This window comes from Dermacentor andersoni, chromosome 6 (assembly GCF_023375885.2).
Source record: "Dermacentor andersoni chromosome 6, qqDerAnde1_hic_scaffold, whole genome shotgun sequence".
Lineage (NCBI taxonomy): Eukaryota > Metazoa > Arthropoda > Arachnida > Ixodida > Ixodidae > Dermacentor > Dermacentor andersoni.
The window spans coordinates 156,328,873-156,342,113 of NC_092819.1; the positions used below are offsets into that span (position 1 = coordinate 156,328,873).

Here is a 13,241-nt window from a genome sequence, read left to right on the forward strand (position 1 = left end):
TTTCGAAGGAACCTTCGGCATCAGCTGTACCATGGCCTTTGATTTGAAACGAGAGCCACTGCAAGCAATCATGACGTCAGGAACGCCCACTTTACGCCACAACCTGTTGACGCAGGTGAGGACACAGATCGGCAAGTGCGCCTACCTCAGCCAGGCTTACAACCTGTCCGTAAACGTCGTTTGTGACAAGATCGTGTACTCCATGGTAAGTGCCCCAGTTGCCTTCTAAGATAATCGCGAATGAGAGACTATGCCGAGTAGTATGCTCTGGTGAGCAAGGTGCGCCTAATTATTTAGACGGATGCACGAAATAGTTTCTGCCGCAGTAGCTTGCCTTCTGTAATATAAATCAACAACGTTATAGGAACGCTAAGCAAATATATATTGTTTAGCGTTCCTATAACGTTCTTCACCTACTACGCTCCGCTAGGTTGAAGAACTGCTCAGCTGGAATTGGCAATAAACCAGTACTAATGTTATAGAATAATCAGTAATTTACAAAGCAAGCCACCAGAACTACACAACCAATGAACCACGAAGTTGTCACACGAGCAGCCTATAACGTAACATTACGTCATAGGCAGCCGTAGTTATAGACAACTGGCGGCGAGTGGCATCAGCGATATCATTCACAACTAGCTCGTGTTTCTTTAAGAAAAAAAAAGCATGCAGAATGCTGAGAAATAAGTGAGAACATTGAACTAATAATTTGTTGCGTGCGCAAAAATAAACTTGTCGATGTACAAAAATAACTTCAAATCCGACACGTGTGAGACTTCCCTCAGGGTCTCCGCATCTTGTTCCCAAAAATAGGCAGAAACTCTACCGTTTGTTTACCAGCAAAACATAAAAATTTTAGACCTCGAATGGTATTGCTTTATAAATAATATGATGGCGAATGACTTTTGTAGGACATGTTTTCCACTGAATGCAGTATTTCTTATTCAGGTAATATTTTGTCACTTTATTCTATTCTCCTTATATTAAGTCATAAGAATCAGTGGAGCCGAAGTGGTACACTATCATTCATCAACTGTCAACTGTACAGATGTGTACAGGGGCAGGTACCTTTGTCAGGTAGTTCTAGCCCTTGCCTCCCGATTGTGCGAGGAAACAATAAATCAAATCAAATCAAGTAATGGTAAGTTTTATGATATACAGTGCAGAGAGCAAAAAGCATCTGCCTCTGTAATTGTGCACTGTTTCGCCTTGTGAGCATGTCGCACAGCAGTTTGATCTTTTTCTTTTCCTTTTGTTTTGCAGCAGCTACATTGGGTTGTTTTATAGACTGAACTGCAGTATGAACACACATACATTTCGTATTTAGTGTTTTTAAGACATTAAGGCAGACGTTATACTCGTTTCTTGATTGCCTTAGACAAAAGGCACAGACGACTTATTTTTTCCTAAACCGGCCACCCCACAACATGCGGAAGGTTGCTGTACAAAAACGTTTCGTGGATACCCTAAAAATCGGTCACTGTTGCGAATACAACGCAAATGGTAAACACGACAGCGAATGGGACAACAACGACAGGACAAAAACAGCACAGCGGGTCACACATTTCTTTCTTATGATCATAACCATGAGAAAGGTAGCATTCTAATCCCGAATGGGGGATTTTCGAAAGATAACACATCTTGATTTATACATTTGATAACGCTAGTTCTTCAAACATGACAAAAATTTAAGCGACGATTACGACACTCCATAATCCTCAACTTGAGCGCAGCTGTATACGTGTTTTCATTTCGCGATATATTGGCTGGCGCGGACACTTTGTCTCGTTCGGCACGTCGCAAACGGAGCGAAATCATGCGCAATTGCCTCGCTAATTGGCAGACGGCGAGAGGCGGCGCATGGGTAACGCGTAGGTGCCATTCAAAGCGGCCACCGAAGGCAGACCTCCAATAATGCAACGCTTTGTTTCCAAACAGATGACGGGCTCTACTCTGCCGTCAACTCGTAGCCATCGTCACCGCAAAGCCCGTCTTGCGCGGCACTACGCTTTTCTTCTCGGGCTTTCGCCACAACCTGCCTCCTACGCTTTGCGCCTCGTGGTTCCGCTGCACCCTCCTCCTCCGCTTTCCTCCTCGTGTTGTCTTCACTAACGCCGTCTTTCATCTTCCGCTCCGCGTTCGCTTTCATTCCTCGCTGGGTTCGCTCGTTTACGAGGGACAACACCGACGCTCGCCGCAGGATCGCGCGCCTAAGAGCTGCGCTTTCAAATAAATCTATACACGACAAGCACCAGGAAAACTGTACGAGGTGGCGTGAGTACTTATACTCGTAATAATAATAGTACTCAACTGCACTTTCTGTTACTCGTAATAGACCATCGATTATCTGTATTACATGGCCTGCCTACCTCTATTCCTAATTTTTATTGTTAACTAGAACATCAACTACCTTCGTTTGCTCTCTAATCAACAATGTTGCAATCATTTCTCTTCAGGTTACGCTTAAAATATTGGTCATCATTCGTGTGGCCCTTAAAACTACTGTTCAAGCTATTGGGTTGGTCAGCATCTCTGCAGGTATATGTGTGAATATTACACTTGTGTAAGGATGCCAATCTTGTTCGTGCTCTTGACCAGGTGCGGCCCCTACATTGGGGTGTGCTATTCGATAGAATTTTCCTGACTGCGGCAATCCTTCAAATCTTTTCTGCCTCGCAATGCCGAATAAGTCCGCAGCCGGAGGCACAGCAACGACTGCGCCCGGTAGACCAAACGAACCCCTACAAAATGAAGTATGTTCCGCAATGTACAAAACAACAGAAGTCTGGCAAAACATGAAAACTAGCGCCTGCGACGGGTTCCGTGTCCCTTCTTTGTAATTGTGCCTTCACGCTAGATTATGTCGCCAAGACGGCAATCTATTTTGTACCAAGCTGAGTTTTTATCTTCAGTGCTCTATTTTTAGAAATTTTTCTCAGCCTTTGGAGAAACACACGGTAGAAAACTTGCGTAGCAGATCCTTTGTGCATTGTGCTTGATAGGCCGCCACCCATGTGGCAGCAGTTTGCCATCTGCTCCCTCTGCCTGTCTCTTCATTTCTCATATTTGTTGTTGCTTTTGCTCATTTACTGCCTTGCACATTAACATTAGTCTAAGATATCTAAATTACAACTTTCTCGTTTCTTCTTTTGTCCTGTTGCGAATTTCACTGAATAATCACAAGATCTGCCATATATTTGTATCCGGTATTTAATGGTATCTTCGCATCAGTTGTAGGCCCCACAGCAGGTAATTTGGAAAAGCGTGGCGGGGTGGCGAAAATTAAAAGCTGCAAATAAGCACCACATAGGTAATGGTTGTGCCCATGTGAAAAGAAATGGTGCTATACATGTTACTGCAAAAAAGGAACCTCAAGAACACCTTGCTTTTTTTTACTCTTGCTTCCCCTGTCCTGCAATGTGCGAATCGCATGCAAGAAGAGCAACAAACAGTTCTCTCGTTCTCGCTCACTGTGGCTGCCGGCAATATTGGACTCTATCCAAGTGGAACATTTCAGTTGTGACTAGCATTGCTGACGCAGGTCTGGCTGACTACATCGAATGGATAATAGTGTTGCTGAAATGGGTACTAAAATATTTTCGAGTGTCCTTGGTTACTAGAAGCTTTCCTCCATCTCGGAACAGTTATACGTTGAACGTTTTCTTTTTAATAATATGCCTACATTTTTTTTCGTTCGGCGAAATCTCTATTGGTGATTGCTTTGCTCTATAGCCATACCAGTTATCGTATAAAGAGAACTTTCTATATATGGGCGCTTCTTCATTGTTATTTCCTTCAGGATTTCTATTTCCTAATTAAGAAAGAGGGAATGACAGCAATGAAGCAGATATTCCAAAGGATGATCTGCCTAGCCCTAAGTGATGCCATGGGTGCCAAGGAAAAGGACCAGGCCTCTCCTGGAGGTGCGCAGCAACATCTTTAGGGCAAGGCGCAAGAAACACACGTTATGGATGGCTGCTCAATGCGCTGCCTTCAACTGTAAACGGATCTCGGCATGAAGATTGCGAATTATGCCAGTAGAATGAGGAAAAGTTGAGAAAACACGAAATTGCCCTCATTCCTGTAGCAATTTTGGCATTTTACTTAGACTTTTCTTTGTTTCTTCAATGTGTACAAAAACAGCTGCGTGATCTTGGACTAAATTTGTCTTGCTCAGATTTGTCTAGCTTGCAACACTGGAATTAGGGATTTGCTCCATAACTACCTGTGTAGCTCAGCAGATGTCAAAAGTATCATCTTGGCAAGATTTGTTTATTTTCCTTCTTTCACGATTACTTCAAAAAACTGCAGAAATTGTGCTAAAGTATAAAACAGGCGTTAGCTCCCACAAGTGTTCCCATGAGCACATTCTTGGACGTGGCCACAGCCGCCACGGAAACACAATTGGTAGCACAGCGCATGCACAGGCACGCCGTAGTGGGGGAATCCGGAAATTTCGACCACCTGGGGTTCGTTAACGCGCACCTAAATCTAAGTGCACGGGTGTTTTCGCATTTCGCCCCCATCGAAACGCGGCCGCCGCGGCCGGGATTCGATTCCGCGACCTCGCGCTCAGCAGCCCAGCACCATAGCCACGGAGCAGCCACGGCGGGTGTATATATATATATATATATATAATGTGCAGCCATTATTTTTGAATGGGAATACATCACAAGCATCTGCAATTGAAGTAAAACGGAACTGTTTTCCGTTCTATTGCAAACACCAGAACTAGAGCACTGCACGGCCCACGGGCCAGGCCGTGCTGTCCGAAGCGTTTCTTTCGGTGGGCCTGGGTCGGACTCGGGCGCGCTCATTAAAGGGCAAAAGTCGGGCCTTTGAGCACACGCGAACGTTATGCATTGCATGGCCCAAAGCATTCCGTACCAAGCTGAAGTGACCTGTGCAAAAAGCTGGCTGTTAGTATACCTTAAGAAAGAAAATAGAAAAAGAAATGAAATTCTAACTGTTTTCTCTGCTGAAAAAGCAAATATTGTTTCCGCGTAAGGAAAATAAATTACACAAGAAACCGCTCTTCACACCATTTCTCTGTTACCACATTTGCGATGGCAGTATTACCGCTCTCGATACTATTCTTTTTTTATTTTGAGCACTAACGGAAGGGGTGTCTTTTTCAACATTTGCGTATATCTTATGTTGTATGCTCGTGGGAATTGGCCTGTTCTTATATATACCGGGTGTTTCAGCGAACACTCTCAGAAATTTTAAATATATCCTGTGGTAGATGGCGCAATTCTAGTCAATGGGCTGGCCTACTCGAAGAGGCGGACATTACTTATGACCGCATTTGAGTTATTTTGAGATCATACTTCGTAGGCTGCTTTAAACTCCGAGAAAAATCGCCACGCAGCCCGTAACAAAAAAAAAAGTTGGATCCGTCGCGTCTGAAATCCCTATATAAAGCAACGAAACGCACTTGACGATAAAGTGAATAAAAAGAATTTTGAATAATTGATCTCAATTAATTGACTAGTCGACAAGTGGATGTGGAGGACCCCGAATCACGAGACTAGAAATGAAACAGACTTTATACTCTGCGCTGACCCTGGCATCATACAACATGTGGACGTGCTCGGCAAGGTGCGCTGTAGTGACCAAAGGATGGTAAGAACTCGAATTAGCCTAGACTTGAGGAGGGAACGAAAGAAACTGGTACATAAGAAGCCGATCAATAGGTTAGCGGTAAGAGCGAAAATAGAGGAATCCCAGATCAAGCTACAGAACAGGTATTCGGCTCGAACTCAGGAAGAGGACCTTAGTGTCGAAGCAATGAACGACAATCTTGTGGGCATCATTAAGGAGTGTGCAATACAAGTCGGTGGTAACTTCGTTAGACAGGATACCAGTAAGCTATCGCAGGAGACGAAAGACCTCATCAAGAAACGCCAATGTACGAAATCCTCTAACCCTACAGCTAGAATAGAAGTGGCACAACTTTCCCAGTTAATCAACAAGCGTAGGACAGCTGACATAAGGAAGTATAATATGGATAGAATTGAACAAGCTCTCAGGAACGGAGGAAGCCTCAAAGCAATGAAGAAAAAACTAAGAATACGCAAGAATCAGATGTATGCGCTAAGAGACAAAGCCGGCAATGTCATTACTAATGTGGATAACATAGTTCAAGTGGCTGAGATTTATACAATACCAGTGGCACCGACGTCGATGCTGGAAAAGGGAACAATCTAATGGAATTTGAAATCCCACAAGTAAGGCTGGAAGAAGTAAAGAAAGCCTTGGGAGCTATGCAAAGGGGAAAGGCAGCTGGGGAGGGTCAGGTAACAGTAGATTTGTTGAAGGACGGTGGGCAGATTGTTCTAGAAAAACTGGCCACCCTGTATACACAATGCCTCATAACCTCGAGCGTACCGGAATCTTGGAAGAACGCTAACATAATCCTAATCCATAAGAAAGGGGACGCCAAAGACTTGAAAAATTATAGACCGATCAGCTTACTGTCCGTTGCCTACAAAGTATTTACTAAGGTAATTGCAAATAGAATCAGGAACACCTTAGACTTCCGTCAACCAAAGGACCAGGCAGGATTCCGTAAAGGCTACTCAACAATAGATCATATTCACACTATCAATCAGGTGATAGAGAAATGTGCGGAATATAACCAACCATTATATATAGCTTTCATTGATTACGAGAAAGCGTTTGATTCAGTCGAAACCTCAGCAGTCATGAAGGCATTGCGGAATCAGGGTGTAGACGAGCCGTACGTAAAAATACTGAAAGATATCTATAGCGGCTCCACAGCCACTGTTGTCCTCCATAAAGAAAGCAACAGAATCCCTATAAAGAAAGGCGTCAGGCAGGGAGATACGATCTCTCCAATGCTATTCACAGCATGTTTACATGAGGTATTCAGAGACCTGGATTGGGAAGAATTGGGGATAAGAGTAAATGGAGAATACCTTAGTAACTTGCGCTTCGCTGATGATATTGCCTTGCTTAGTAACTCAGGGGACCAACTGCAATGCATGCTCACTGACCTGGAGAAGCAAAGCAGAAGGGTGGGTCTAAAAATTAATCTGAAGAAATTTAAAGCAATGTTTAACAGTCTCGGATGAGAACAGAAGTTTACGATAGGTAGCGAGGCACTGGAAGTAGTAAGGGAATACATCTACTTAGGACAGCTAGTGACCGCGGATCCGGATCATGAGATTGAAATAATGAGAACAATAAGGATGGGCTGGGGTGCGTTTGGCAGGCATTCTGAGATCATGAACAGCAGGCTGCCATTATCCCTCAAGAGAAAGGTGTATAACAGCTGTGTCTTACCAGTACTCACGTACGGGGCAGAAACCTGGAGGCTTACGAAAAGGGCTCTACTTAAATTGAGGACGACGCAACGAGCTATGGAAAGAAGAATGATGGCTGTAACGTTAAAGGGTAAGAAAAGAGCAGATTGGGTGAGCGAAGAAACGCGAGTTAGTGATATCTTAGTTGAAATCAAGAAAAAGAAATGGGCATGGGCAGGACATGTAATGAGGAGGGAAGATAACCGATGGTCATTAAGGGTTACGGACTGGACTCCAAGGGAAGGGAAGCGTAGCAGGGGGCGACAGAAAGTTAGGTAGGCGGATGAGATTAAGAAGTGTGCAGGGACAACATGGCCACATGGCCATGTACATGTACATGACCGGGGTAGTTGGAGAAGTATGGGAGAAGACTTTGCCCTGCAGTGGGTGTAACCAGGTTGATGATCATGATGATGGCGATGATGATGATTATGATGATGATGATGATGGTGGTGGTGGTGGTGATGATGATGATGATGATGAATTGACTAGTCAGGGGAATATCACCAATATGCTGAGGCACGCCACATGGTGGCAAACCGTCTGTTTTTGGTATCTCCCAGCTGCGGTTCACCACGTTTTGTAAATGACTTGTTAAAATTACGTGAAACATTCTGTATCCTTAAGGTTTTTTTTTTTTTATTTTGCTGCAACAAGCTATTATTCAACAGCCTCTTTTAAACATTTCTGTAATCACTAATGTTTCCAGCGGGAAGTGTAGATAAGAACAATAAAGACAATGTCCTGGGTTTCCTTCTATCCGCTTTTTCTAGTTAGTTGTGTACTTTGTTTTAAAACACTCTTTTTGCTATGTTCTATTGCCACTTTTATCGTAATGTCGTTTCATGTATCGCATAAGCACCGTTTGATTTATACTCTGGGATATTACGTGCGAGAACCACCATACGATTACGAGACACGCCGCAGTGGGGAGCGGAATTACTTCGACCACCTGGAGTTCTTTAACGCGCACCTAAATCCAAGTACACGGGGGTTTTCGCCCCTAACGAAATGCGGCCGCCATGACCGGTAATAGAACCCGCGTTCAGCAGCTGAAGCACCGCAACAGCTGAAGCGCTAAGCTGCCACTGCTGGTATCACAAATTTCAATGCACGTACAGACCGGATTGCCTCCAGCTCGCCCGGGCCGGGCCTGATCTATTCATTTATTTATTTATTTATTTATTTATTTATTTATTTATTTATTTATTTATTTATTTCCTCAAAGGTCTCTGTTGAGACATTACATGAAGGAGTGGGGAGTTAGTGACAAAGATAGATACTACAAATTAAAAAGGGATATTTCCAATGAGTCGCTTCAATGCAAGTGGGTCGATGGTAGTGGCAACTTCGGCGGGCAGGCCATTCCAGTCTCGTGTTGTGCGCAGAAAAAATGATTGCTGAATAGTAACGGCATGGACTTGTGGGGGATATACTGTGTTAGAGTGACTGGTGCGGGCAATGCGATGTGCTCTTTTTATGTACGGGTTGTCAAAAGGCAAAGAATGAAACAATTTATGAAAAAGGCTAAGACGTGCTGTTCTACAGCGTGAGGCTAGAGAGGGTAGGTTTATTTAGGCTTTTAGTGCTGAGATGCTTGAATTATACGAATAAGCTGACAGGATAAATCGTGTCGCGCGGTTCTGAACCGACTCGAGGGCGTTAATAAGGTTATTGTGGTGGGGGTCAAAAATAGCATCGGCATACTCCAGCTTGGGCCGCACAAAGGTTAGAAAAGCAAGTTGTTTAATAGGGGGAGGAGCGAGGAAAAGGTTACGGCGTAGATAACCTAGAGTGCGATTAGCAGAGTTTATTATGTGGTTAACATGACAGGTCCAAGTTAAGTCACACGAGATGTACACACCAAGATATTTGAATGAATCAGTTGTTGCAATCTGCTTGTTGATGCTATAATTAGGGGTATCGTAATTACGACGACGATGAACAGACATTAACACGGTTTCAGCTACATTTAATGAAATGAGCCAAATGGTACACCAGTTTTGTATGCGCGATAAGTCATTTTGTAACGCCAAATGGTCGCTGGGGTTAGTAACTGCTCGGTAAACCACACAATCATCAGCGAAGAGTCGGATATGAGAAGAAATATTACAACGAACGTCATTGACGTATATTAAGAAAAGGAGGGGACCAAGTACGGTACCTTGAGGTACGCCTGAAAGCACGGGTGTTAAGGATGAAGACTGTGAGTTAACGTATACGAACTGCTGACGGTTAGTTAAAAACCCTCGAATCCAGCTTAGAACACAAGCATGAATATTAAGACGCGATAACTTTATTAAGAGACGACCATGAGGGACCTTATCGAATGCTTTTTTGAAATCTGAAAGGGAACAGCAGTTTACAATAGGTAGTGAGGCACTGGAAGTTGTAAGGGAATACATCTACTTAGGACAGGTAGTGACTGAGGATCTGGATCAAATAATCAGAAGAATAAGAATGGGCTGGGGTGCGTTTGGCAGGCATTCTCCGATCATGAACAGCAGGTTGCCATTATCCCTCAAGAGAAAAGTTTATAACAGCTGTGTCTTACCAGTACTCACGTACGGGGCAGAAACCTGGAGGCTTACGAAAAGGGTTCTACTTAAATTGAGGACGACGCAACGTGCTATGGGAAGAAGAATGATAGGTGTAACGTTAAGGGATAAGCAAAGAGCAGATTGGGTGAGGGAACAAACGCGAGTTAATGATATCTGAGTTGAAATGAAGAAAAAGAAAAGGGCATGAGCAGGACACGTAATGAGGAGGGAAGATAATCCATGGTCACTCAGAGTTACGGAATGGATTCCAAGGGAAGGAAAGCGTAGCAGAGGGCGGCAGAAAGTTAGGTGGGCGGATGAGATTAAGAGGTTTGCAGGGACAACATGGCCACGATTAGTACATGACCGGGGTAGTTGGAGAAGTATCCAGGCTGATGATGATGATGATGGTTTCCTTGTAAGTCACAAATTCAGCCTATGTGACTGAGTTCGTGCCCTGAAGGGACGTTTGCCAGTGCCAACAGTTTTTGTTGTGGGGAAGAGGGGCAAAGCCATATCTGTCTCTACACCTGTACATATATATATATATATATATATATATATATATATATATATATATATATCTTCCTAAGAGATTTTGTAGCAACGGACGCAGGCGAATGGGTAGCAGTCACAAGCCTTAGCAACCATGTGTTCATACGGTGGCGATGGATGCAACCACGTGCTCATACCGGTGGCGATGCTGCTGAGGCGCAGGCTAGTCTTCTTCGTTACAATCGCCCTCCTAAAGAAAGGCGCCATCCTGGCGGTTTAAGGCGAAGAGACTATTTCAAAAATCAGTTTATTCAAACGACTAATAAGAAATACATGTGAACCATCTGGGCCCTTAGCCTTCTCGGCTAGACTTGGGCCCATGCAGGAAGTGCGAAAAAGAAAAAATCGTTATAGCGAGACAACTCAGTATTTTACACAGGATTCATGTAACGGCAGTTATACTGCAGTTATACACAAGGCAGGGGAAATGTTCAAGAAATTATACAATAATTCGGAGGACAACATAGAAAAAAAAATAGAGAAAAATAAAAAAATAAAATGAAGAATGCATCAAAGAAAAAACACAGACTTATAGTGGAGTCGAATATTGCTGGCTTCGGAAAAATTTTTTTATATCGGCGATTGAGAATTGACCTACTTTTAAGTTAGCAGGCAGTTGGTTCCAAATTTTAGCAGTGGCATAGGCGATAGTTCTTTTTCCGTACACATTATTAACAGCTGGAAGGTTAAAACGACAACTGAAAAAATTTCTAGTTGGACGAGATGGATATACAAAAACAGATGATGATAGTGGGATGTTATGGTTTAGTATATGTATAACCACACAAGCTAGTTTGAAATCCCGGATAGCAAAGAAAGGTGTAATGTCTAAGTGACGAAAGAGCGGAGCGGATCTATCTGTGTGTTTACTATGTGTTATTATTCGAAGTGCTCTTTTTTGCAAGATTACTATTTGATTTAAGTACGTGTTATACGTAAGTCCCCAGGACTCCACGCAGTAAGTCATATTGCTTTGAAAAAGGCAATAATACAAAATTTTTAATGTGCGAAGCGAGAAGAACTTTCTAGCTTTTATTAGGATAAAGCAAGCCCGTCTCAATTTGCTGCTTACTCGAATTATGTGAGGATTAAAATTGAAGGCTGAATCTAGAGTTATACCAAGATATACCTGTTGATCGACTCGTTCGAGGGGGTTTGCGCCTATTCGTAACTCATTTAAGCTATATGAATTTTTATATGGACTAGAGAACACAATGTATTTAGTCTTTGAGGTGTGTATTGTTAATATATTTTGTAAAAACCACTGGCACATCTGAGAAAGATCACTATTAGCGTGCCTTTCAAGCATATTAGGGTCATGACTAGAGAAGAGAAGGGCTGTGTCATCAGCATACATAATAGTTTGGGCATAATTCAAAGCATCTGGCAGATCATTTATGTACAAGGAAAAGAGTAATGGTCCCAATACCGAGCCCTGAGGCACGCCACAAAGGATGGAATGAACGCTTGATACGGATTTGTCGATTTTAACACATTGCTTGCGACCAGAAAGATAGCTTTCGAAAAACTGCTTCGCTTGACCTCTGAATCCATACCGATGCAGTTTTGATAGTAGTATATCATGGTTCACAGTGTCAAACGCTTTTTTAATATCAACAAAAATGCCAACTACATACTCTTTGTTATTTAATGCTTTGTTAATAAATTCACTTAAACATTGTACAGCCGTGGAAGTAGATCTGTTTTTCCTAAAACCGTGCTGGTTATCTACTAGTACGTTATATTTATCTAGAAAATGGGTAAAACGTTTCATCAATAACTTCTCAAATACTGTGTTAAGGGCACTAAGTATTGATATTGGTCGGTAGTTCTGGATGTCATCCTTACTACCGGACTTGTATATTGGTGTGACTTGCGCTATTTTAAATGCGTCTGGATATGTGGTCATGTAGAAGGATGCATTAAATAATTTTTCTAAATGCCCACTCAGTTCCTCTATGTGCTGTTTAATGACGAATAAGGGGATCTTATCTTTACCTGGCGTTCTTCCTCCAGTCATTGTTTTAACGGTAGAAATTATTTCATCCTGAGTAATGTCATCGAAAACAAAAGAATTAAGTACAGGAGCTGGGAGCTCGGGGGCTTCGTGCATACTTAGTTGTTTCGCAAGAGCTGGACCTATATTGCAAAAGTATTGATTGAAGTCTTCCGCAAGGCTTTCTGTGGTTCTAGTAGGTGGGATAATTTCTGGCAATATATGATCCTTCTCTCGAAGTGTGATGACCGAGTTTACTATTTCCCACATTTTACGCGGGGCATGTTGGTTGCTTTCTATAAGAGTTGTATGATACTTCTTTTTGGATTTTCTAAGTAAGGCCAGAGCTTTATTTCTATGTATTTTATATTGTATACGATAGTATTCATTAGCTTTGAACTGCTTGTGCTTTCTATACCATTTATCTTTAGTTTGTATAGCAGCTAAGACCTCAGTCGTTACCCAAGGACATATTGGGTCAGAATAATAAAATTTTGCATTAACAATTGTTTCTGTAAAGCAAGATGAGATAACATTTATAAGGTGGTCGAATTCTTTGTTAATATTCTTACTGTTCTCAACATTGATCACTAGAGTGCGTATACGGGAACTTAACAGGTTGTGATCAATAGTTGTTTTCACGCGTTTCTTAATTTCTTTTTTGAGAGGAGAACACGATGCTAGAAAAAACACTGGAAAATGGTCAGAAATATCAGCATCAATAACTCCAGAGAAAGATAGTGAGGTATCAAAATTGCATAGGATATGGTCTATGAGCGTCGCTGTGGAGGGGGTGACTCGAGTTGGTTGTGTTATTTGATT

At 42.5% G+C, this 13,241-nt stretch overlaps 1 protein-coding gene across 1 annotated transcript in view; it reads left to right on the forward strand.

Annotated features, from left to right (window-relative positions):
- The window catches only part of LOC129382607 (uncharacterized), a 46,745-nt gene that overhangs the window by 14,790 nt on the left and 18,714 nt on the right, over window positions 1–13,241 (forward strand). The window contains exon 2 of the mRNA XM_055066746.2: window positions 116–205. Within this exon, the coding sequence (XP_054922721.2) occupies window positions 116–205 (90 nt within the window). The remainder of the gene's footprint in view (window positions 1–115; window positions 206–13,241) is intronic.